Below are 25,873 nucleotides of genomic sequence, written 5' to 3'. Positions count from 1 at the left end.
ACTTAATTGTCAATTGCAACAATAACAATTTTATGCAGGCCAAATTAGACACATGTTCACTGTAGGTCACTTGGTTCTATAATGGGATACTTGGTAGTGTTAACCAATGTTTCTTGATCTCAGTTTCACAAAATTAAAATTGATCGAGTCTTCACAAACCTGAAACCACCAAACTGGCCAGCAATCCAAACAAATGCAAACCTGATAAGAGCAGTCTGTGGGTACATTTATGGAATACATGGATAGAAAACGAACAGATGTCCACAGAATGCTAAACTACACAGAAGGTAGCTCTACTGCGATTTATATTCTAGTTATACTGATGGGGACTACAGTTCCCATGTGTGTTCTTTATCAGAAGAAGGGACAAGCGGTGTAATAGGTCAGGCCTGACTTGGAAAATTGATCTACTTCGGCTATTCTAGTGTAAATTTTGAAAGTCCAACAATTCACATTTAACCCTAGTTTAAAAGATTATCACTTTTTTGATTGTATGTTCATACAGTTAAAAAGAGAGCCATCATATTTCACAGAATATAAGATCTGCAAATTGACGTATATTTATTTTTACCTGTGAAAAATGAAAACAAATAAAAACAATAACTAAGTTTAAAATGTTTAAAGAGGAACGGTCACTTCACATATGTTTAATATTGCATTTACATTTCCCTCTAGTTAACTATAACATACAATAATATACAAATACAGTAGCTCCCTGTACCTTTTTTATGAATGGGGAGATACGGATTAGCTTACTGATTACTGATTAACGTACTGATTAGCCCGACAGCACTCCACACTTCCTGAAAGCCAATTGCAGAAGCTGGAGGAAAGGGAGATCCGGTACATTCGAGAGCAGTTTAACTCCTTTAGGTAAGAAAGCACCAGAGATCTCCTGGCACAATTACAACGTAATTTTTATGAGGTTGTTATGGTGCCGAAGTGTTCCTTTAACAATAGTTACAGGTGATTTTCAATGTTTATTCAATAGTGTAAATTTCAGAAGTGACAGTTCCTCATTATCCACATAAGAACAGATGACTAATTATTGTAACAGGTTGCCTGTTTTTTTTTGTTTTTTTTAGTTAGAATAGTTTCAAGCACAGGAGATTGGTAATTCAGAAGCTGCAATTTCCTGTTGTTTTATCTTCTGTGTGTATGTTCTCACCTGGGAAAAAAAATCATCCATGAAGGCTGCATTATCAATAGAGATGTCCACGTCATCTGTGTCATCGGTGTCCTGAGTCTATAGTAAAACAGGAAAAAAAAAAAAAAAGCATACAATGATACCCAAACATTACACAACGTAATAACATATGCAGAATAGCTGTAACATATTAAAGGGAGCCTGTATGGTTACATCAGTAATTTAATGCATCATATACGATAAAATCATTGCAAAAACGGTTCACACTTTTGTAATAATAACTTGGGCTCCAATATACCTATATTACTCATAAACATACACATAACATGTACTTGATACATATAAAAAAAAATTAGTCAGAGGAGTTAGTCAAGCTTACTTTTTCAGTAGCTTACTATAAAATAATTAACAATTGTTCACGTGTATGAATTCCCACACAAGCACCATGAGTCATTTTTAATTTAGCCACTTAAAGGAACACTACAGTGTTAGGAATACAAACTTGCCCCTAGCCCTAGTCCCCATTTAGATTTAATAAAAATTCCCAAAAAAATAAAAATAAAAACACAACACAACTTTTTACTTTCCTTTTTTCTAGTGCCGACATTCCCTTGATGCCTATGCCCACTCTGCCACCTGCAATGTCATCGTGTAGGTGTAGCTTCCATGATAAATGTCCAATTAATGCTCCTCATAGAGGATGAGGTGCGCTTGTGTGGCAGTGCACCTTCAAACAAATGCTTCTCATAGGAAAGAATTTAATTCAATGCCTTTCTATGAGCTGCATTTGGTCACATGACAGAGTTTCTCTCGGATGTTGTTAAGGAAGCACCTTGAATGGCTGTCTGGAAGACACGTTCTACAGATAGTTTTCACACTGCACAGTTCAAACTACGGGGCCACAGCATCCAGATTACTTCATTGGGATAAAGTGGTCTGGGTCAGTGTTCATTTAGTCGACTCGCATTTTTGAGATTTAGTCAACTAAAACGGCATTTTAGTCAAAAAACTATGACTAAAACTAAATAGAAATTTGCCGTCACAATTTACACTGCAGAGAGGGGCTGTGGAAGGGACAAAACAGAAAGACAGGGCTTGGGAGAGAGACAACTAGAGAAGCTGGGAGGACAAAATAAAAAAAAAACAACACATACGGGATGGGAAGAAGCAAAAGAGACACATTTAAACTAAACCCATTAGATTTTAGTCGTGTCGACCAAAACGAAAACAATTCAGATGACTAACAACTAAAACGGGTTTTTAGTCAACAGAATAGAACTAAAACTAAATCGAAATTTACTGCAAAAATTAATACAGGTCAGAGTGCATTCAGTGGTCCTTTAAAGATCGCCTGACGGTATATGCCATCATACAATGCAGGGCTAGAACGTCCATTGATGGCATACGTTAAAAGTACCATTAGGGTTAAATCCCGGCTGGTACCCAGGGATCACCAGGTATAATTGGACACCTGTGGGTCCCCTCTGTTAGCATGGACCAGAACTAGTGGCCCAGACTGATAGATGAGCTTCAGCTCTTTAAATCCTTTTAAAATCACATTGACAGAGATTGCGATCAGCAACGATGATTATTAGTCTTCCCCAAAGTAAATCAGGGAGCTCCAAGTATCTTTCGATACCAGAAAGTCCTCTCTGTCAGCTGGGACCACAATTAGGGGTCCCAGACAGAGATTGCACTCAGTCTTGGAGAGTCTGAGTCTGCCACCAGAAAAGACTCTGGTCAGGTCTGGTAATGCCCACCAGCCCTATGATTAGCACTGGGGTTTGCTTGCTGCCCAGCACAAATCACTGTGTGCAGGAGCTGCAACATATGAGCAAGATCTCTCACTCATGCAGCAATAACAGTACAGGGCTCTCTGACGTCTCCCTGAGGTAGGATTAGGGGTGGTGTTATGGGCTGGATTAGGAGCTGGATTATGGGTAGGATTAGGCACAAAGGTATACATGTGGGATATCATAATACTCGAGAACAGTAACATAAAATGTAAATCTTTACAGTAGAGAAAAAACGCATGGAAAACACAAGAAATAAATTAAATATAAGCAACATATTTGACACAAGTTTTTTATAATACTTTGATTGGAAAGAGTCAAAACACTATTTTACACTCACTCAGTTATATAGCCTGTGAGATATATTTATTTTAAATATATACTTTTGTGTAGTGGTTTTCGATTTTATTACTATAGTATAGTATTAGCTGTAAAATCAGCATGTCAAATATTGCAGTATTAGCTTTAAAAGCATAATTCACCTCCAAATTCAACATTTGCTTAATAAAATTCTAAAATCTTATTGAAATCCTAGACATTTGGACATTTTAACAATCAGGACTAATTAGCGAATCTATTCATTCTTTAGTTGTAGATATAATGAATAGAAAACTTAGAAACAAATTCCATTATTATATTTCATTATGTATACATATATAATATCAAAAGAAAGCCCTAGTTCTCCTTTAAAATTATATATACCGTATATACTCGAGTATAAGACGAGTTTTTCAGCACATTTTTTGTGCTGAAAAACACTCACTCGTCTTATACTCGAGTCAGTTGTCTGTATTATGGCAATTTTCATTGCCATAATACAGACATGGACCGGGGGCTGTCAGGAAGCTGTAACTTACCTTCACCGCAGCTCCTGTCAGCTCCCTTCTCTCTCCTCCGTCCGTGCAGCTCCCAGGTCAGCTCCCTCTGCAACTCTCGCGAGAGCCGCGGGGTCAGAGCGTTGCCACGGGTTACCGTGGCAACGCTCCGCGCGGCCGCGAGAGTTGCAGAGGGAGCTGACCTGGGAGCTGCACGGACGGAGGAGAGAGAAGGGAGCTGACAGGAGCTGCGGTGAAGGTAAGTTACAGCTTCCTGACAGCCCCCCTCCTACAGCCCATCCACTGGACCACCAGGGAGTGAGAGCCCCCCTCCCTGGCCAGCTAACAAGCAGGGAGGGGTGACGAAAAAACAAATAAAAAAAATAATAATAAAAAAAAAAAAATAATAATAATACAAAAAATAATAACATAAAAAAAAAAATATATCACAATAATAATAAAATAATAATAATTAATAAAATGCCCACCCCCACCAATGCTCTGCACTCACACACACACACACACTGCACTCACACACACTGCACTGCATTCATTATATACACACACTGCATTCATACACACACTCATACACACACTGCACTGCATTCATTATATACACACACTGCATACACACTGCATTCATACATACACACATACACACACTGCATTCACACTGCACTCATACACACACACTGCACTGCATTCATTATATACACACACTGCATACACACTGCATTCATACACACACTGCATTCATACATACACACATACACACACTGCATTCACACTGCACTCATACACGCACTGCATTCATTATATACACACTGCATACACACTGCACTGATACACACACACACTGCACTCATATACACACACGGCACTCCATTCATTATATACACACTGCATTCATACACACACTGCACTCATACATACACACTGCATTCATTATATACACACTGCACTCACACACTGCACTCATATACACACACTGCACTCATATACACACACTGCACTGCATTCATTATATACACACTGCACACACACTGCACTGCATTCATTATACACACACTGCACTCATACACACACTGCACTCATATACACGCACTGCACTCCATTCATTATATACACACTGCATACACACACAGCATTCATATACACACTGCATTCATACACACACACACTGCATTCATTATATACACACACTGTAAATAAATATTAAATTAATATAATTTTTTTAGGATCTAATTTTATTTAGAAATTTACCAGTAGCTGCTGCATTTTCCACCCTAGTCTTATACTCGAGTCAATAAGTTTTCCCAGTTTTTTGGGGTAAAATTAGGGGCCTCGGCTTATATTCGGGTCGGCTTATACTCGAGTATATACGGTAATTGGTATGGGTGCACATAAACAGAAAGGGGAATTGGATTAGAATAGACGCATAGCAGCAGTGTCAAAAAGGTCACAGTGAGTCGCATCTCAAAAGAGACTTGGTCCTTAAGGTTTAAAAGGAACACAAATAAAACAAAAATTCCCAGATTTTACTAGTAACATGACGTAAAGTCATGATTTTATTAAAGACACGGAGGCGAGTATTATGCATAACTCTTTCTTTATTTCCTCAGCAGCAAAGATAGAGGAATATAAATATTATCGAAATTGAAAGCAAAAAACTGTACAGGCATAACAGGCAGCCAATCACATAACAGAGGAAGTAGCTATATAAGTCCTGTGTCTCCCACAATCCCCCTCCCCCGAAGACCAGGTAAGACGAACGATGCTCCATTAGATCCAAACAGGAAACGGGAGACAAAGCGAAAACTTCAAGCTACAAAAGATAGAAAAATATGGTAATTTCCAAACTCAAAACTGTAGACTTACCAAATCTAACCGTGAGTAGCCATACATAAAACTGGATTCTGAAATATAAAAAATATCTAGAATTAGAAACCAGCCAAAGCAATCAAAATCATCCAAAACATGATAAAACACATGATACAAGTACATGATCTAAACACATGATATAAATACAGACCTGATTGAAAAAACATACCTGAATCGTATCGAGGCATCTCCTAACCCAGATCCCCACCGGGAGGGTGGGAGGGAATAATACTCGCCTCCGTGTCTTTAATAAAATCATGACTTTACGTCATGTTACTAGTAAAATCTGGGAATTTTATTAAAGACACGGAGGCTCATATTATGCAAGTTCAAAGCTGTGCCACCACTCGAGATGCGATGTGTTCAATAGGTCTGAAATAGAAGTCTCGAAAGGTCGATTCTCGGGACCAATCTGCCGCTCGCATAATATCTTCCAGACGGCATCCGACTGAGGAAGCTTTCGAAGCCATCGCGCCACGTACCGAATGAGGCGTAAAGACGGAGGTGTCTATACCCGCAGAGGTTAACAGCCAACGCACCCAATGTGCCAGAGTAGGTGTCGAAACTGGCCGATGAGGAGACTTAAAAGATACAAACAAGTCGTGCAGATCGGCTGAGCGAAGAGAGCGCGTAACATCCAGGTAAACTTTGATGCAATCCACCGGGCAGAGCGCCGGACACTCAGAAAATCTGGGGTATGAAAATGACTTGGATGCAGATTTTAGTCCTCCTGGATATGTCAAAAGTAACACCCTCTGGGGTGAATGCAACGGCGTCCCAATCCAGGGCCCTGACGTCTGAGACCCTCTTGCAAGAGATCAAACAGAGTAGCATCACCAACTTGGATGACAATCGTTTTAAAGTCAGTTCTTGGTTAGGGTACCACGATGAGAGGAACTGTAACATCACGTTGACGTCCCAAAAGGCCGAGAAACGAGGCCGAGGAGGACGAGCAAGGCGAATACCCTTTAGAAGACGACATACGAAAGGATGTCTGCCTACAGGGGAACCATCCAAACCCTTGTGGCCGGCCGAAATAGCAGAGCGGGAGAGATTGATCGTGCGGTATGCCTTGCCCGAGTCAAACAGAGACGTGAGGAATTCCAGGATCAAACAGAGAGGGGCAGATACGGGATCCACTGCCCGTTCCATGCACCAACCAGACCACGATCTCCATGAAGCTCGATAGGCTGTACGGGTGCCTGGGGCCCAGGCGTTATCGAGGAGCAGGAGAGTTGCCTGCGGAACGTCTGGGACAGTCCAAGGTCCCCTGAAAGGAACCACGCTATCAGGGGTAGCTGGTGTTGCAACACCAGCTCGTGTGAGTTCCCATCCGGATCCAGAAGGAGGTCCTGGAAGACAGGTATCAGCCGAGGGTAATCTATCGATAACTCCATCAAGCGAGGGAACCATGGTCGAGATCTCCATAGAGGGGTGATCAACGCCAAACGACAGTCGTGGCGAACCATCTTCGAGATCGTGCGCGCGATCATGTTGAACGGGGGAAAAGCGTACAGATGACCCCGTGGCCATTCCTGGAGAAAGGCATCTGTCGCTACCGCCGCTGGGTCCGGCCTCCAGCTGTAGAACTCCGGCAGCTGAGTGTTCAGTCGAGATTCGAACAGATCCATCTGGAATCTTCCCCACAGCATGTCCAGGCTCTGGAACACCGAAGCGTGTAAACGCCAATCTCCAGAGTCTCTTAAGTGTCTGGAATTCCAATCCGCTCCCGAATTGTCCAGACCCGGAATGTGTTCCGCTGTTACTGAAACGTTGTTGTAGAGGCAGAACTGCCAGAAATCTTTCGCCAGAATCGCCAACATCTTGGACTTCGTACCCCCCAGGTGATTTATGTAGCGGACCGCCGATACGTTGTCCATCTTGAGGAGAACGCAGCAATTCGCCCGCCCTGGGGTAAGGCTGCGGATTGCGAACGCCCCTGCCAGGAGTTCTAAGCAGTTGATGTGTAACGACTTCTCCACATCGGACCATCTGCCTCCTGTGGAAACGTCGCCACAGCGAGCACCCCAGCCGTGCAAGCTGGCATCGGACTCGATCACTACGTCTGGGATGGAGCCGAAAATTGCTCTCCCGTTCCAAGCCTCCATGTGTGCCAACCACCACACCAATTCGTCCCTGGACTCCGCGTCCAAACGTATCCGAGACTCGTAGGAGTGACCTGACCGAAGGTGTGACCCTTTGAGCCGTTGGAGGGCCCGGTAATGTAGCGGACCTGGGAAGATCGCTAGAATAGAGGCCGCGAGAAGGCCAATTATTCTCGCCAGTTGTCTGACGGATAAGTCTGTGACACGAAGAGCCCTTCGAATTTCCTTCTGGATGGCTCTTACCTTCGAACATGGTAGGAACAAAAATTGTTGGACGGAATCCACTCTGAAGCCCAGGAACTCTATGGACTGGGCGGGAATTAGGACTGACTTGTCCCAGTTGATCAGAAAACCCAGCTTTTGTAGCAGGTTGGTAGTCCACTCCAGATGTAGGAGGAGGTCCTCCTTTGATTGGGACAAAATCAGAATGTCGGCCAGGTAGATAATGAGGCGAACCCCGCGGGTTCGGAGGAACGCCACTACAGGCTTCATGAGCTTGGTGAAGCACCAGGGAGCCGATGAGAGACCGAAAGGCAGGCAAGTGAAGCGCCAACGACGCCCGTGCCATGTGAAATGGAGGTAGTCTCTGAACTCCAGAGCAATGGGTACCGTGAAGTAGGCGTCCTTCAGGTCCAGTTTGGCTAGCCAGTCCGACTGGCGCAGAAGGTCTCTGAGGCAGTGTATACCTTCCATCTGGAAGTGTTGGTAACGTAGGAAGGCGTTGAGGGGGCGAAGATTTATCACAGGGCGAACTCCGCCCCCTTTCTTGGGCACTAGGAACAGATTGCTCGTAAAGCCTACGGCGGCGAACGGCAATTCCTCTATAGCGCCCTTGAAAAGCATTTCCACGACTTCCGTGGAAATCATCTCGTCCTGATCCGGTGGAAGAGACAGTTCTCTGGGGGAACAAAATTGGACAGGCACGGAAACAAACTCTAGGCGATACCCCTTTACACATTGCAGAACCCAAGCATCTGAGGTGATATTTTCCCACTCTCGGTAAAATAGAGCCAGCCTCCCTCCCACTTGAACGGGAGGGAAAGAAAGGGTACTCACCGTAAGGACGTCTGCTGGGGGTACCACCGCGGGGGTATCTGGAGCCCCAAGTCCGACCTCTGGCTGGGAAGAAGGGAGGGGTTCTCTGATCCTGAAATCCCCGGGAGGGAAAAAAGGAGCCTCTGGTTGCGCGGAATGCGCCTCGAAAACCACGGCCTGGGTGGACGGTTCCTGCTACGCCCGGCCCCTCCGAAAACGTTAGGCGCGAACACGCGTTTCATGTTCGCCTGTGCCTTGTCAATAGCAGTAAAGGTCTTGACATACGACCCCATGTCCTTAACGAAGGAGGTGCCGAACAGCAAACCCTCATCGGTCGGCTCAGGCTCCGCCACATTCATGGTGACCAGCTTAGGGTCGATCTTTAAGAGAATAGCCTTACGCCTCTCTGTAGACATCGCCGTATTGGCATTCCCCAGTAAGCATATGGCCCGTTGGACCCAACCTACGGCCACATCAATGTCCAAGACCGAGTCGCCAGTCCTGGCAGAATCGAGAAGCTCGTACAGCTTCGAGAGGGGTCCTAGCGTATCCAGGATCTTGTCCTGGCACCCCTTCAGGGAATGGTCAAGGCCCTTCTTGGGCTTCCAGCCCGACTTATTTAAGAACTGGGCAATCTGCGGGTCAATGTCTGGGGTCTTACAGGCAGCGCCCGGGGGGATAGGGCGTGGGCATTCGGCGCGCAGTTTATTGCGGCCTTCTCTCGAAAGGGGCGTGCGGATGAGCTTAGCCACATACTGGGCAATATGGTCCGGGGGGACCCATTCAGCGGACCTGGGGTGACGCAGGTCGTCAGGATCAAACAGGGGGTTACCCTGCGGGTCAAGGATTGCCTTGTCATCCCCAGAGGGGCCTGATATCTGACCCCGGGCCTTGGCAGAGGACCCCGAGGGGTTCGCGCCCGTAAGGGGCAAATCCTCGCCAGATACCTCATCATCAAAGGAGTCATACTCCATATCGTCGGATTCTTCCTCCACACTCCGGTCGGTATCCGACCCATCATCAAGGGCTCTAGCCCGTTTCCACAACCTAGCCTTTTTAGCCCGGCCAGGGGCTCTTTTGCGCGTGGGGTGCGCGCCATCTGCGACCGCCTCTAGCGTGTCAATCATGGCAGGCATAGCCTGCATCAAGGAGTGGGAGCCGACATTTTTAGACTTGGCCTTAGCCTTATGGGCCCCAGGTACAGTCTGGGCAGGTGAAGGGGATCCCCCACCCTGGGGGGCCGGGGAGGCCATTGCAGGTAGAACCATAGAATGGAGGGAGTGGGTAAAGGAGGAGGAGACAGCCCCCATAGCTGAGGCAATAGCCTTCTGCAATGAAGAAGCCATAGTGGCCTCAAGCAAGGCTTGAAATTCCCGAGAGGCCATAGCACTCCCAGTATTCTCCAAGTTAAGTTCCCCAGGGGGACTAGTAGGCCCATCATCCCTATCCTGCATAATGGCAATCAATAGTAAAGCAATTGAAACTAGTGAAGTGGGGCAGTAGAGAATAGAAGGGTTGAGTAACCCACAGCACAGGAGAACAAAATTTAGCAATCAGACCGTTAGTGTGCCCAGGAGAGAGCGGGGCGACCGACCGCACGGCAGCTAGGATGCAGACCTCGTGGAGGACCGTCCAAGATGGCCGCCGCACGCGAGGGAAGTGCTCGCGGTCGTGCACCCGTGGGGGAAGGGGCGCGTGCACTCAGCCCGCGCGGGAGTCCGCGAGTGGGTAGGCGAGTGCACGGAGCCGTGGCCGCGAAGAAAAGAACGGCCGCGGCAAAAGAACCACTGCAGGTACCCGCGGAAGACGCGGGGAGCAGGGGAGGGTAGGGAGACCAACTCCCGGCAAAGGGGGGAAAAACCCCGGGGTCCCCAAGGCACACTAAGGTGTGAAAACGAACAAGTAACAATCAACAACAAATAATAAAACGATAATGGTAGCAAAATTCAGTAAAATAGCAATAATCACAAGCATAAATACTATGATAAATTGCAACGAGTAAGAGAGCTAAACAGGATACTTAGCTGTCTGAGGAAGCAGCAAAGAAAGAGGGGGATTGTGGGAGACACAGGACTTATATAGCTACTTCCTCTGTTATGTGATTGGCTGCCTGTTATGCCTCTACAGTTTTTTGCTTTCAATTTCGATAATATTTATATTCCTTTATCTTTGCTGCTGAGGAAATAAAGAAAGAGTTATGCATAATACTCGCCTCCGTGTCTTTAATAAAATTAGCTGATTGAGGGAGGTTGCAAATTGATTTCTTTAAAAAAAAAATTAGCATATAAAAAAATAAAATAAACTACTGTATATTGTTTGAACAGCTTTTTTTTTTTTTTTTTTTTTACCTTTTACAGAAAGTGCAGATGTCAATAGAAATTGGCACTTTTATAAAGTAACCTTGTTACACCCCATGGCTGTTAAACAACTAGTCCTGTTACTTCCTGGGTTGTTTAGTTCAGTTTCAGTCGAAGCACCTTGAATTATGTTTGGTTTATACTGTTCTTACTTTGGCCTGATCCATCTGCAGTGAAGTCGTCAAGTCTGATGGCTTATGTTCAATCAGATATTTACCTTAGAGAAGCATTGAATGCACAGAGCGGCCTGTGTCATCAATCTTTGAGTGCCGACACTTTACTTCAAAATTATCCAGTATCTGAATGATTTCCAGTCCAGCTCCCCTTGTTACTTATGGTCTTTCTCTTAGCCACTAGTAGTTCTGGAAACTGCAAAATGTAAACTATGTTGTATTTCAGAAATAGCATTGCTTTCGTTTGCAAGGCTACAGGGATTTCATCTATGCTCCAAAATGACTTCATGAATATTAAGTGATGTTGGTGCATAGTGAAATTAAAGGGACACTATAGTCACCAAAACAACTGCAGCTTATTGTATTTGTTCTGGTGAGTATAATCAGTCCCTGCAGGCTTTTTGCAGTAAACACTGATTTTTCAGAGAAAAGTCAGTGTTTACATTACAGTCTAGTGACACCTCCACTGGTCACTTTTCAGGTGGCTACTAGAGGTGCTTCTTATGGCAATGCTGTAGGATTGCCATTCAGTGTCTTTACCCTCTGCATGGAGACACTGAACTTTCCTCATTAATTTAATGCATCTCTATGAGGAAATGCTGAGTGGCCAGGGTGGCGTTTGGCTTTGCCTCCTTGGCAAACTCAGCCAATCCCATGCGTTCCTGTGGGAAGAACTGAAATTGTTATTAGAATGTCTCGCTCTAATAGGTACCACATATTAAAATACCAATGGTAATATGCCATCATCAGTATTCTGGGAAATCACTGAGATTGCGAACACAATGTATTTGAACATACAACTGGTTAGTTGTCGGTTTAGATACCCAATTACACCATACAGCAACATACATTCATAAATATTCAACACATGAAATAATTTATAACTAGACTGACTTTTTAAATGATCGGTAAAAGCTTGGGCAGAAGTTCACTCGTTGCTTCAAAATATTAATTTAGAACGTTATGTGAAAGTGAATGGAAGCTATCAGCTTAATTTGTTCATCACATTCTCGATTGCGTTCAAGAGAAACATGCTACTCTAAGGTTCCACATCTGGCAACATTCCCTGCCCACCTTCTGGGACAGACGTGGGCAGGGAAGAGAACATGTGTGCGTGTTGATTGTCAAAGGGGGTGGGCCCACTGTCAGAGCCATCAGATTTCAAAATGTGGGACCAATATTGGCTGAAACAGTACCCCCGAATGCAGGGCAACCTCGGCAAACCTGTGACTGTTGGCACCTATGCAGTTCCTGAGTTGTTAAAATGTTAACAACTCCAAGACAAATAACATATCTTTGGCCCTGGGTACATTATTGTATGAATAAAACAAGCATTAAGAAATTGTGGAGCAAATTTGTTTCTACTATACGTCATGCCAACACTGTTAATATAATGTAATAAAGTGTAATAATAAATTGATGTAATAAAGTATTAACCCTTTGTCAAGAAACCACAACATCTCTGTATAGAGTGAACATATAAAATGTGTCAGTGTTAAAAAATTATATTTTATTGCTCATATAGAGATTAACTAAACAACTGTCTCCTCTGCAGCACTGCTGGGAACACTTCACCAAGCAGAGCAATCCTACCCCAGAATACCAATATGCTGGCTTGATTGCAGGAGCATCTGCATTTGACGTAGTGACATCTGTCACTCTATTCATATATTCTGATAGGAAAGCATTTCCACCATCTGTGGAACCTGCTTCTTAGTTATTGGCATAGACCAGCATCTACAGCTATACATTTATTGCAACTCTGCTAACACAATGACTATTTGAAATGTACGTAGTTTAATTTCATCATAGATTTGAATACGTTGTTTCTTTAGAAATCCAATTGTAGAAAAGCTTATCTGTACTATACCCCCCTTCCACGGTCACTTTACATTGCACAGCATGAAATAACAGAACCACCCCTGATCGTCTCACGAACTGCTTAATTATTAAATAGAAAATTCCTATGATGTACCATAATCAGGCTTCGGTTTAAATGCCCCCTGTTTTCCCTCTGACACAGCCTCCTTTTTCTTCTTCAGGATATCCTGACTATCCTCCTGAGCCCTTTGTAGTAAAATAAATAAAATATGATTTAAAAACACATTTAATCCCTTACAAATTTGCTTGTTTCGCTAACACTGCAAGCTAAACAAGCATATTTTTAAATGAGTGTACAGAAGCTGATCTCTAATACAGCACTATTTAGTGGAGATCAAATGACGTTCCATATTCAAAACTCAACAACGTGTCAGTGACGTTCGAAATGAGTCACATAAAAACTGCTACTAATGCGAGATTACAGCTCACAGGCTGAGATTGTTATTCCTCCCATACTAGTAAAAAAAATAATATTTTGTAGCAGTTAACCAATTCCCTATGCAGAAGAAAAATTGATAATAGGCAAATATGGATGGACATTTCACAATCATTTCCTCCAACTGACACTTTATAATTGCTGAGGTCACGGGCTGTTCACGTCCATTTTTAACTCTGTCATGGTTATTGACAGCATGACTCATTTGTTTATAGCCGTTTCAGGAAAAAGTAGCTCCCTATTTTTGTGGCAGTTTCTGTCTGTGTGGCAGTTTCTGTCTGTGTGTCAGCCTCATTACATCCCACCTATGTTTGTCTTCTTTGCCTGGCTGCCTGGCTTAGTACAGATGGCCACAGGATAATCCCCTAATACTTCTAACATGTTATTAAGGTTTTTACGGTTTGTTGGGGGGGATGGTAAAATCACTGCACTTAATGTAGTGGTTGATTTCACACATTAAATATAAAATCTATCTAAATATCTACATAGAACATTACAGAGAGGAAACAAACTTATATTTTATACAAATATTTGGGTTTTTGTAAAGCATGGCTACTTGATGTAAACATAACATTTTCTGCAGGACTTTTAATAAGCAGACAACATAAAATAGCCATACAATTACAAATGTGTACGCAGTGAAACAAAAGGCTCACTGTGCATATAAGAGTATAGAATTTATACTACGGCTTCACAAGCAATAGTTGTTCAAGGGAAACAATTTTGCAATGTTGCTAAGCAGATGATAAAATGTGCAAAATATGATGCAAATTCCCTAGAAAAAACTAGGAGATGCTGCCTGGAGAAGAATCCCTCATGAATTAAATAAATCACTCACTGCATGAACTAAATAATAAAGTGCTTCCTACACAAAATACATAACTTACCAAAAGTAGGCACAACCAATAGGTTATGTACTAGTACGGTCTAGATCCTCCCATCAAAAAAAATAAAACGTTTTTTTTTTTTTTTTAAATGATGACGTGTGCCCTATGTCCACTCTTAGCACTGAACATGGCTTACAACTAAAACAATTTGTAAATACAGGGTGTGCATGCCGCACACTGTTTGAGGGATAATCCGCGGCTCCACGTATGCACATTACCTGGAGCACTAAACTGTGACATGGGCTATGTGTAAAAGGACAGCAGCCACGGTATGGTTTGTAGAGCCACTGTAGAGGTCTTATTGACCTCTCTGCTGCCTTTGACACTGTTGATCATGGCCTCCTTCACCTAACTCGTCTATCTCTTGGACTGTCACACAGCTCTCTCTCATGGTTCTCCTCCTATCTCTCCCAATGCTCCTTCAGTGTCTCTTTTTCCAACGACGCCTCCTCTACTCTTCCCCTCTCAGTCGGAGTACCTCAAGGTTCAGTTATTGGTCCCCTTTTGTTCTCTCTCTATACTGCCTCTCTTGGCAAACTCATTAATTCATTTGGATTCCACTACCATCTGTATGCTGATGACACCCAGATATACATCTACTCACCAAACCTCCCCCTTGCTGTCCTACAACGTGTCACCAATTGCCTCTCCTATCCCTGATTGGATGTGCCCCTGCTTTCTGAAACTCAATCTCTCTAATTTCTTATTTTTCCTCCTCCTTCACTCTCCCTGTACGGTACCTGCCTCACCCATCCTTTCAAGCTTGCTGTCTTGGTGTATTTTTTGATCCTGGCCTCACCTTTGCGCCTCATGTCCAGTCTGTTGCTAAAACCTGTCGATTCCAGCTTAAAAACATTGCCCCCCAACATTGCCTTTCTTATGCAAGATGCTGCCAAGGAGCTTTTTCATGCTCTAGTAATCTCTTGCATGGATTACTGTAATTCCCCTTCTAATTGGTCTCCCCAGAAGCCATCTTGCCCCCCTACAATCTGTGATGAATGATGCTGCCAGGCTGATCTAACCCTTACCTATAAAGCCCTAACCAACTCTAGCCCCTCTTACATTTCTTCACCGATTCATAGGCATGCCCCCTCTCCGTCTCTCTGCTCTACTGGTGACCTTCTCCTGTCTGCTGCTCACACCCTTACTGCAAATTCACGCCTGCAAGACTTCTCACAGGCAGCTCTTTTCCTTTGGAACAGTTTGCCTACCCCTGTCAGACTCTCCCCTAGTCTTCAATTCTTTAAGAAGTCCCTCAAAACCCATCTTTTCAGGATTGCATATGGCCTCCAAGAGTAACTTCTATCTCTCAAACCTTCCTCTTGCTCTCTCCTAAAGGGCCACACTCTTTTCTCACCTCCAGTTCTGCTACTTTCCCACCATGTCTATTTGCTGTCTCCCTCAATACCCTTCCTATTGTGTTTTAATACCTCACCTACTCTAGATTGTAAACTTGTTTTAGCATGGTCCTTAACTACCTATTATTCCGGTAACGTTTTGTTATTGTCTCATTTAGTAAATTCCCCTCTTATTGTAAAGCGCTGTGGAATAAGCTGGCGCTATATAAAGAATAAACTAATAATAATAAAAGAGCAGTTTCACCCACTCTGTGCAATGAGCAAAACTGATGCTAGAGGACAAGTAATTATCCCATAGACTAGAATAAGAAAATTCTGAGTTATGCAGACTCTCTGTTGGTGGCGGGGTACTGACACTTGCTGTATGGTCTTCAATGGTACATACTTTTTTTCTATACATATACACATATATACACACCTATGCTACCAGCCAGGCCTTAAAAGTCACTCACCATGGCAAGCTACAGCATATACTCTGGCGATTAATATCTACTTGCCAGGCTAGTGGCGAGTGGAACTTGTCAGTATTGTAAAACAGAAGGATCAACTTATTTAATATGGTTTAATAATTATGTTACTCAAGTTAAAGACTGCCATCTCTTACCTTATTAACCCTGGCGCACACATAGGGGGTTATCTGAAAAGCAATCCTGAGTGAAATTGCTTAAATAAATAGAGGAGCAATTACTTTTTACAAATGTATCCAAAATCGGTATCCCTGATTCTTAACTCATTTTTGACAAGGACCCAAATGATGCAAATGACTTTAGCCTGGGGACCCATTCTTCGGTTTTAAAATTAACTCAGAAATGAATTTAAGCTAAAATATTCTATGCATGTACATATCAAAATTAATTTGTCAAAAATTAAATGTACATAAATAGTCATAATAAAATGGTGCTGTATTTAGGGAAATAATGTTCCAATATTCTACTACAGCGGATGAAGAAAAAAAAAATGTTCTGGTAATCTGCAAAACTATATACTGCATCTTTAAAAAGTGCGTCTGTTTTACTACATTACGTGACTTTGCAACTTCTACGACCCCACCCAGCATGTTTGCCAGACTGAAACGGTCTTGCCATCCTGTCAAGCAGGGTTGGAAAGTTCTTCCCAACAGCATGCAGCACTTCCAGTCATACAATCATGGGCAAGTTTACAGTCACGATTAACTGGTTTCACAGGAGTATACAGATTTCCCATACAGTAAAGCAGCACTTTCAAGACCTGCCTGGCCGAATGGAGAATTCAATGAATATATATTATAACATAATATAGTAATATATTTTTTATTACACCTCAGTTGGTTACTTAATCTCACTTGAAATGTAAATAAAATCATCTATTTTTATCCCCCATCAATGATCTCTCTGTCTTTTTTTTGGCAGATTGGAGGGAACTCTAAATCACAAATCAACCAAACATGCATTGGGTGTCCATTGGGTGTCATTTAAATCAGTTATACATTCATATGGCACTACGGAGTTATGGAATTTGGACGACCTGACAATCGGCAGAGGAGAAGCATGGGGGAGCCTGGGGCATAGGAGAAGCTTTGGGAGTCTGGGTCAGAGGAGAAGCAGGGGGGAGCCCGGGGCACAGAAAAACTTATAGGTTTGAAAGAACAGCAGCTATTTTAATAAACATTTTGCTAATATGAGGGATACAATTTATGGAAATTAGCTTCCAAGGGGTACTCAAGTGAAAAAACAAAACAAAAAAACACTGGTTTACATCATCATGCAAGTACCCTGATTCAACATCTGCAACAACAATATTTCAAATAGAATAAATCTGCACTAGACAGATGAAATGATGGCCAACGATTAATATTTTCCACAAATAAAACTAAATGTTTTCAGGATCTGTTTGTCAGTCTGCTTTTAATATATGCTTTACCAGTAATAACTCACTTGGAAGTTTTACATGACCTGATCTTATAGGGCAGAACAATGCAGAGTTGGTCTAATGCAGCCCCTGTTGTTGCAGGGTAACTAACATGACGCTCATTTAGAGTCAGTTCTGGGTAGTCAAAGGAAACACTTATCAGTACTGACTTAGAGTACACAATAATGTGTACCATTATAGCGTTAATCAAATATCTACACAGGAGGTTAATTTAGCAGTAGCACACACCCAAGGTAACATAAATGGCAGGAAAGGCAACTTGAATTACCAAATAAAACAAGATGGGTCTAAAAACAGCTACCTGGAAACTGCATTATTTCCCACTAATTAACTGATTGCTTTTGTTAATCTGCCACCTGACAGAATTATATAAAAAAGATTAGCAACAAAAATCCAGGACAAGTTTGCACAGTCACATCTTAGCTATGACCCTCAAAAACAGTTCAATACTGAATGGACCAATTTAACAAGATCAAATGGCCATAACGTCTAAAATGTCTATTTAAAATCATACATGAAAGTGATAAACTATACTAATTTCTGAATAGCGAGAGACAAATAAATTAAAGTTGAACCAGGATAATCAAGCTGGGACTATCCCTATGTAACTAAGAATTGTTAGACATGTAAAAATCTTCTGTAGGACATAACATTCTACAAACACAATTCACCATTTAACTGGAATATATAAATAATTGCTTAGAACATAAATCCCTAGGCATTTACACGGTACTCCCTTAGAAATAAAAGGGAGATTGGCTATGAAATTGCAGTTGCTTACTTGCAAACAAAACAAAGTTTTGCAAACAAAGGAAATGTCAAAGTTTCTTCTGTGTTTTTTTTTCTTTTCAATTCATTAAATTGAGGGCTGCTCATCAACAGCCTGGAGCGTCACTTAAAGGGACACTATAGGCACCCAATCACTTTATTTAATTAAAGTGGTCTGGGAGAAGTAGCTCTGTCCTATCAACCCTCCAAGTGAAAATGTTTGCTTCCAATGCAGGGTTAAGACAACCTCTAGTGGCTGTCTGGACATTCAGCGTCTTCAAAATCCCCCTAGGAAAGCACTGATTTATTGCTTTCCTGTGGGGGAAGCTTTAATGTGCTCAGGGCATTGGATTTAAGCTAAGTAATAAAAGAGTTTTTAATCCTTTTATGTGCAGAGGAGGGTGGAGTATCCCCAACGCTATGTAACATGGCTCTGACCAACCAGATTTTGGAGGGACAGTCCTGATTTTCCTGTCCTGCCTTAGTTCTCGGCTGTCCCGCTTTTGGGGACACCAGGGAACTAACCCCAACAATCATAACATGAGTGCATCCCAAGATGCACTCATGCTATGTTCAAGGGACTAGGATCATGTACTCCCTGCATGTCCTGTCCTTAGTGTGCTGGCCTGAGTGATCGACCGGCAGCCTCGTGCATAATCGTATTCATATCAGACTGACCTGCCATTAACTATGGTGTCCCCTTTCGGGGCAGAACTAGTGACATGATCGTGTCACTTGCCCACCTCCATTACCTTCCTCTCTATGTCCTAAGCTTACTGCTCCATCAGAAATTTGTGAATTCTGCACCATTTTTGGTATATAAATGTATATTCACAGTACACATGAACAGGCCCAAATGGCCACACACCGGTATGCTATTGATAGTACTCAAAGAAAAAGATAATTTGGAGAAGTATTTCAGTGTATATTCAAAGCTGGAAGGACATTGATCCAATGCAAGTAACACAGTTTAGAACACGTAGGGGTGACACAATTTAAAAAACAAAAAACACAGTATGATTTTAAAGGACCCTGCATAAAAGTTTACTTGCTTGATAGTAATGTATAAAGTATAAAACGAACCATGATAGAATTGTGTTTGATACTTCTTTTGCAGTTGCTATATAAAAAAAATAAATAAAATGAAACAATGTCACAATCAATCTCCTGGTGACTATCACACTAGTTTTAGCTAAAGTTAGTTCAATGGCCATTATTAGTACCATAACAACCAACGAGGTAATGATGCAAGAAAAGATTTGTTTTATTTGTGCTGTTAATTAGTAAAAAATATTGTGATGCATAAATTACAACAACGTCAATTACTGGCTAAAAGTGGGGATTTATTCAATAAATTGAATTTAAAATAAATAAAATCAGAGTAAAATTGTAAAATAGTCAAGCTGTAACCAAGGCTCAATTTAGGAACAAACCCTAAGGTACAGTGTGTGCAGACGTGTGCCTATGAATAGTTGAATTCATTTATAATAAAATAAAACAATTATTTGTTGGTCATCTTACACTTACTCAAGTATTTCTGTGAATGAATCCGCTTGCAAGGTTTGAACTTAGTACCTTTATAATGCATTTTTGAAAGTGGGGGGGGGGGGGAGGACAGTGAACTCCAGACACATAAATCACTTCAGCTTGCTGAATTACTTTATCAGGGTCATTCACTACAGTGAGAATTCAAGGAGAATTTCAAATTTAAGGCTAGAATAGCTTATCTAAAAACAAAGCTGACTTAGAGAGTTTTTATAGTTTGGCTATTTAGACCTGAAATGTGAAATTCTCTCTTAAAAGTCACCTTGAATTCTCACTTTAGTGAATAATCCCGTATGTGTCTGGAGTGTCATATTTGGGACAGTTTATAAAAGTGATATTTTGAATATTGAGTGCCTGCCCTCCCATCTTTTCAATGAGCCGTACTATGGCTCATTAAGAAGCCTAGGAATACTGCATAGCTCCAGCATAGAGGTGTCTACAGTCTGTGGTAGTGGTTCCGTTTATAGTAGGTTACTGGTGCCAACCACTCAGTAATCTGTCAAAAGATTTTTGATAGGTTGACACAAACCAAGGGTTCAACAAAGGCATCTGCAACCCAGTTTGTGCTCACCTTACACTTATTAATGAGCAATGTAAATTGAACACAAACCCAGACAGCAATAATCAGTTGAGCATGTCAGCTGGCATGGACGAAATTAACATTGCCACTGTTAAAGTGTAACTTTGGAGGACCCCTGTTTGGCATCAGCCCACTTTAAAATGGTTTGAAACAGTACTGGGAAGTCAGCACCACCTGTTAGCTAGAACCATAACCACTTCTCATTCTAAAGGGGCACTTGTTTTTTTATTTAACAGGGTTTTTTTTTTTGGTTTTTTTATTATTACTTGCAGCCTGCTAACAAACAATAAAAAGGGCTGTAGTTGTTATAGTGCATACGGTACCCATTTCAATGTCCCTTTCAGTCAAAATGTTGACATTATATTCTTTTTCTGCACTGTGATTAGTTGCAGTACTGGGTATAAACTGAGAGTGAAATAGGTCAGACAACAGGTGTCATGAGAACATAATAGCAATGCAGCAGGGCTGTGACACATATCACCAAAATAAATGACGTGACTATGTTCCCTGGAAACCGGAAAGACCGGTTCCGGTTTTTGTTTAGGTATGTATCATATAAAAAAAGAAAATAAATGTTTGTTATCTTACATACAAGGTACATGCTCTTAACTTCGGGGGATCATTGAGTAGCAGTAGCTCTTAAAAAGCATATTTCTAGGGTGCTACACATCATGATTGATTATAAAAAAAGTGGAAGTTGTATTTACAAAGCACAGTACAGTACCAATATACATAGAACAGTACAAAAGGTAAAGAGGACCCTGTCTGTGAGCCGAGATCTAGCTATTGAAGCTCTTTTGTACAAAGTACTTTGCTAGATAGCCCTTGAGCTTACAATCTAAAAGGTTAAAATGGGGAGTCAAGATAAGATGTAGCAGGGGGAATACCGAGGTGATAGCCATAAAGAAGCAAAGGATAACCCACTGGTAACATGTAAAAGGAATAAGGTGGTAATCATTTTAACACGTGGCAAATGGGATCCTCCAGACCCATAATTCTAAAAGAATATCTTAGCGTGACAGTCAGGAGCGAGGTGGGCACACCGCCACCCATCCCTCCGGTCACTGTAGTGTGGCCGTGTGGAAACTCATGCAGAAGATATTATTCTCTACCCAGAGAGGTTTCTGCAATACTGATACAGACCGCAGGGAGATGTTAAAGACCATCGGCACCCAATGACTGGTAACTTCTGCATGTCGACAAGAAAGCAGGAAGGAATCTCTGCTTCCCCAAATACTATACACCAGGGACTGTTCTCCTACTTCTGCTTCTCTACCCCTGCCCCCCCCCCCCCTTCCCCACCCCCGTGCCCAAAAAGGTGGGAGGCAGACTTGATGGCTGCTTAGTGTGACTGTGTCTTTGTAAATGTAGCTGTGTGTGACTGTGTATATGTAACTGCATGCAGGTGACTGTGTATATGCATGTGACATAGTATATATGTGTGACAGTGCGCTTGTGACTGTGGCTATTTGTCCAGGTGATTGCATACTACTCTATGTGTATGGGAAGGAGCAAAAAAGGGTAAGATTTAAAAAACAGACAAGAGGTAAGACACACAAGAAGATGAAAAGGGTTAAGACGGCATGAAAAGCTTGCCATAGCAAGTTCAAAAAGTTAGGGGTTCAGGTTTTTGTTTTTAAACTAAGAAAGTTTTATTTTCGATAACAAAAAGAGAATTCTTAAGGAACACTTTAGTCACCATATCCACTACATCTTAATGTAGTGGTTCTGGTGTCAATAGCCTTTCCCTGCAGAGAAAAGGCAGTGCTTACATTGCTGCTTATTAACACCTTAAGTGGCAGTCACTCAGGCGGACAATAGAGGTGCATCCTAGTCCAGTGATGCACAGTTTGCAGCACCTACGTTTAGCATCTCCACGCTCTGCATGGAGGCGTTGAACTAACCCATAGAGATGCATTGTTTCGATGCACCTCTATGAAAAAATGCTAATTTGCACAGCATGGTGTTTTGCTGCACATGTGCCATAGCCTCGTAATGAATTAGTTGAGATCATCAAGATTGATTATCTAAGCTAGGGAGACAGTGCCAGCAACAGCATGGGAAAAAGTGATCCCACGCAATCAGAGGGTGGGTGGTCACCTAAACAGACACACTTACTGGCAGGCAGGCAGGCAGACAGACACACACACGGACAGACACATGCATTCATGGATTTGACACACGCTCAAATTAATTTTTATTTTTATTTATGTTGACCTAGCCTCCCTACCTCCATCACTAACAGACACACACACTCACAAATTATAATTCATTTTTTAATTTGCATTTATGTCGACCCAGCCTCCGTACCGCTGGGAGAGCTGGGGTGGATGCTTTTCTGCGGGTCCAGTGGAGCTACTATGGTCGTGTAATCTTCAAGCTCTTCTTGCTCTGCTACCTTGCGGGTCATTTAGTGATTCCAGGGCCAGGGTGACAATATCCCAACTCCTGGCATCACGGCAGGGGGCGTGATGGAGCAAAGCAAGAAGAGCAGTAAGATTACAGCTCCCTCGCTGCCTGGCTCCATTCAGCACAACCTTGCCCCTTGGGAGGGCCCTACGGTGGCCAGTGCTTAACAGGCCAACAAACACCCAGGTGCCAGGTCAAAATTCTAGGCGCCATGGCCCTGACACCTAGGATATGTAGAGCCCTGGGTTAAGACACACTGGGTTAAAAAGGGGGGATTTGGCGTAACACAATAAATATCTGGATATGCACTCAAAGGAATGAATAGCTGCAGAGCAACACAAAGTTTAGAATTCAGAGGGGCTTAGTTCCTCCTGTATTTGTTTGTCACATTTTGCATTGTCTCTTAAATATATTGTACCAATCATACCCATGGACATCAATGCAGAATATATTTCTTTATAAAAAGTATAATAAATGCATTTGCACGCTTATACTCCATTTAACGGTGCAAACTTTATGAAGTGTGACATAAAAGCAATAAAATGACAGCAACTTTATTTAAAGCAGGCATTTAAAAGACAACCGGTTTACCAGTGAATCAAGCTATGTATTGTTAACCAGTCCTACAGCACTACAGGAATATATTGCCATTGATATAAATTAAAATTAAATATATTAGGGACCACAGCCGATATATGCATGTAAACGTTACAACAGATGGTCAATGCCCAGACTGGTTTATCATCTGAGGGTGAATGGGAGGGATAAAGATATAAATGGAACTGTAATATATGAATCAGCCATGGTTTGCCAAGAACAGTAAAGGAGCAAGTGTAGACACATATCGCAAACTGTGGGGACGGGGTACTTGCAAGACAATGCTTAACGCTCTAATTTAAGATAATACTGACAGATTCATTTTAAAATCAGCTCTACATTCTCTGATACTCACCGCTTTAAGCTGATCCAGTCGATCCTTCATGATCGTGTCTGGATCTAATCACTCTGGGCTTTACCTTCCTTTGGATCCGTTTGTTTGTTTTGGAACGTGAGCCTCTCCCTCTCTTTTCTCCAACGATCTTTTCAAGAAGGGTCCACTGATAAAGACATCAGATTGTCCGATCTTTTTTCTCTGATCCTAAAATTCGTCCGCCTCGTTTCATTCCGATTTCTTTGATAATACAACCCAGTCAAACGTCAAAAATCACGAGGGTGTCTCTTGATGTGCGTATGCCTGCCCCTCTCTCTCTCTTGGTGATTATTTCCAGCTGTCTGTCACTCTGACCCAGTAACTTACTTGCTCTCTCTAAATCCCTGGCAGTCTCTAGGTCGCTCTCTCTCTCACTGATCCGGCCTCACACAACTCCTCCCTAATCCTTGCAGGAAGAGGTAAATGGGAGGGGGTACTGGAGAAACAGGGAAGGGTGGTTAAATGTTTACCTGTGCAGGTAACAGAGCCACGTATGATGCAGTGTGAAACCCATAAATTCTGTATGGACTCCATTTATAATATGCACTATATGAACACAAGTCCAGCACTTTAAAACGACCCACCCAGGATATCTTGCACTGCTTGACCACCTATATACAGTCCGTGTTGGGAATTGGGACATTGTGGGTTAATTCACTAGACGGTGAGAAGTTGTGAAAAGGGAACCAATTTAAAAATGTTGGTGAAAATATCTGATTTGGAAAAAAAATATCAAACCGAGCTATAGTTACACTTGGGTGTTTTTATCCTACATTTTGCAATTCAGGTTTCACTTGCCACAGCGCGTGTAAATAGAGAGGAACTCTAAGTGAATTGAATATTTTAGGTTCCATAATAAAACATAAACGCATCTCCACAATAGCTATGTGTTCAGTTTTCGCTATTTTAACAGAAAATGTGGAATTCGCTTTCAATTCACTCTGAATTCCTGAATATTCACACTGTGGCGAACAAGCCTGTCACTGTTTAGTTAATATATCTTTAGGTGACTTCATGAACTATTAATAGCCCTTTATGTCAAAGGGCAAGTCATTCACAATGTAATATGATATTTACATTCATTGCAGTTCACACTTGCTGTGGAGCTATGTGAGTCACTTGTATATACACCAGAAGCTATAAGAGAAACCAAGGACAGAAAAAGGGACCTTACTAACAGAGATTTAGGAGGAGTGTATGTTGGGTGTTATTTGGATCTTGCTGCCAACGAACATTATTACATAAGCACACAAATCCAACTTTAGATAGCACTGGTTCAAAATTGATTTTCAGCCAACACCATTAAAGGAACACTATAGTCACCAAAAGTACTATTGCTTAATTAATCAGTTTTGGTGTATGAATCATTCCTCTGAAGTTTCACTGCTCAATTCACTGCAATTTAGGAGTTAAATCAATTTTGTTAATGTTTATGCAGTCTACCCACACCTCCTGGCTGTGACTGACAGTCTGCATGAAACCAAATGGTTTCCTTTTAATAAGATGTTACTTTAAAAGTTTCAATCTACTTCTTTGTAAATGGAATTTAATTACATACTCCTGCAGGGTCTAGCAGGCTATTGACAGACTGGAGATAAGACATTATAAATTAAACAGAATTTGCAATAAAGGAAGTGTAAACATTAGATGGCTCTTTACAGGAAGTGTTTAGGAAGGCTGTGTAAGTCACATGCAGGGAGGTGTGCCTGGGGCTGTATAAACAGAGTGATTTAACTCCTAAGTGGCAGATAATTGATCAGTGAGACTGCAGGGGCATGATTTATACATCAAAACTGCTTCATTAAGCTAGAGTTGTTTTGGTGAC

General features: G+C 42.1%; 1 protein-coding gene across 3 annotated transcripts in view; it reads right to left on the bottom strand.

Annotated features, from left to right (window-relative positions):
• Nucleotides 1–24,417, bottom strand: part of STX3 (syntaxin 3) — a 49,800-nt gene extending 25,383 nt beyond the window's left edge. For all 3 annotated transcript variants that reach the window (XM_063434790.1, XM_063434788.1, XM_063434789.1), the window contains exons 1-2: nt 24,031–24,417; nt 1,169–1,246 (exon numbers count right to left, since the gene is read on the bottom strand). In XM_063434790.1, the coding sequence (XP_063290860.1) occupies nt 1,169–1,246; nt 24,031–24,060 (108 nt within the window). In that variant the 5' untranslated portion in view covers nt 24,061–24,417. The remainder of the gene's footprint in view (nt 1–1,168; nt 1,247–24,030) is intronic.
• Nucleotides 24,418–25,873: the final 1,456 nt, after the last annotated feature.

This window comes from Pelobates fuscus, chromosome 10 (assembly GCF_036172605.1).
Source record: "Pelobates fuscus isolate aPelFus1 chromosome 10, aPelFus1.pri, whole genome shotgun sequence".
Taxonomy (NCBI): Eukaryota; Metazoa; Chordata; class Amphibia; order Anura; family Pelobatidae; genus Pelobates; species Pelobates fuscus.
This window is presented reverse-complemented; position numbering and strand designations above follow the sequence as displayed.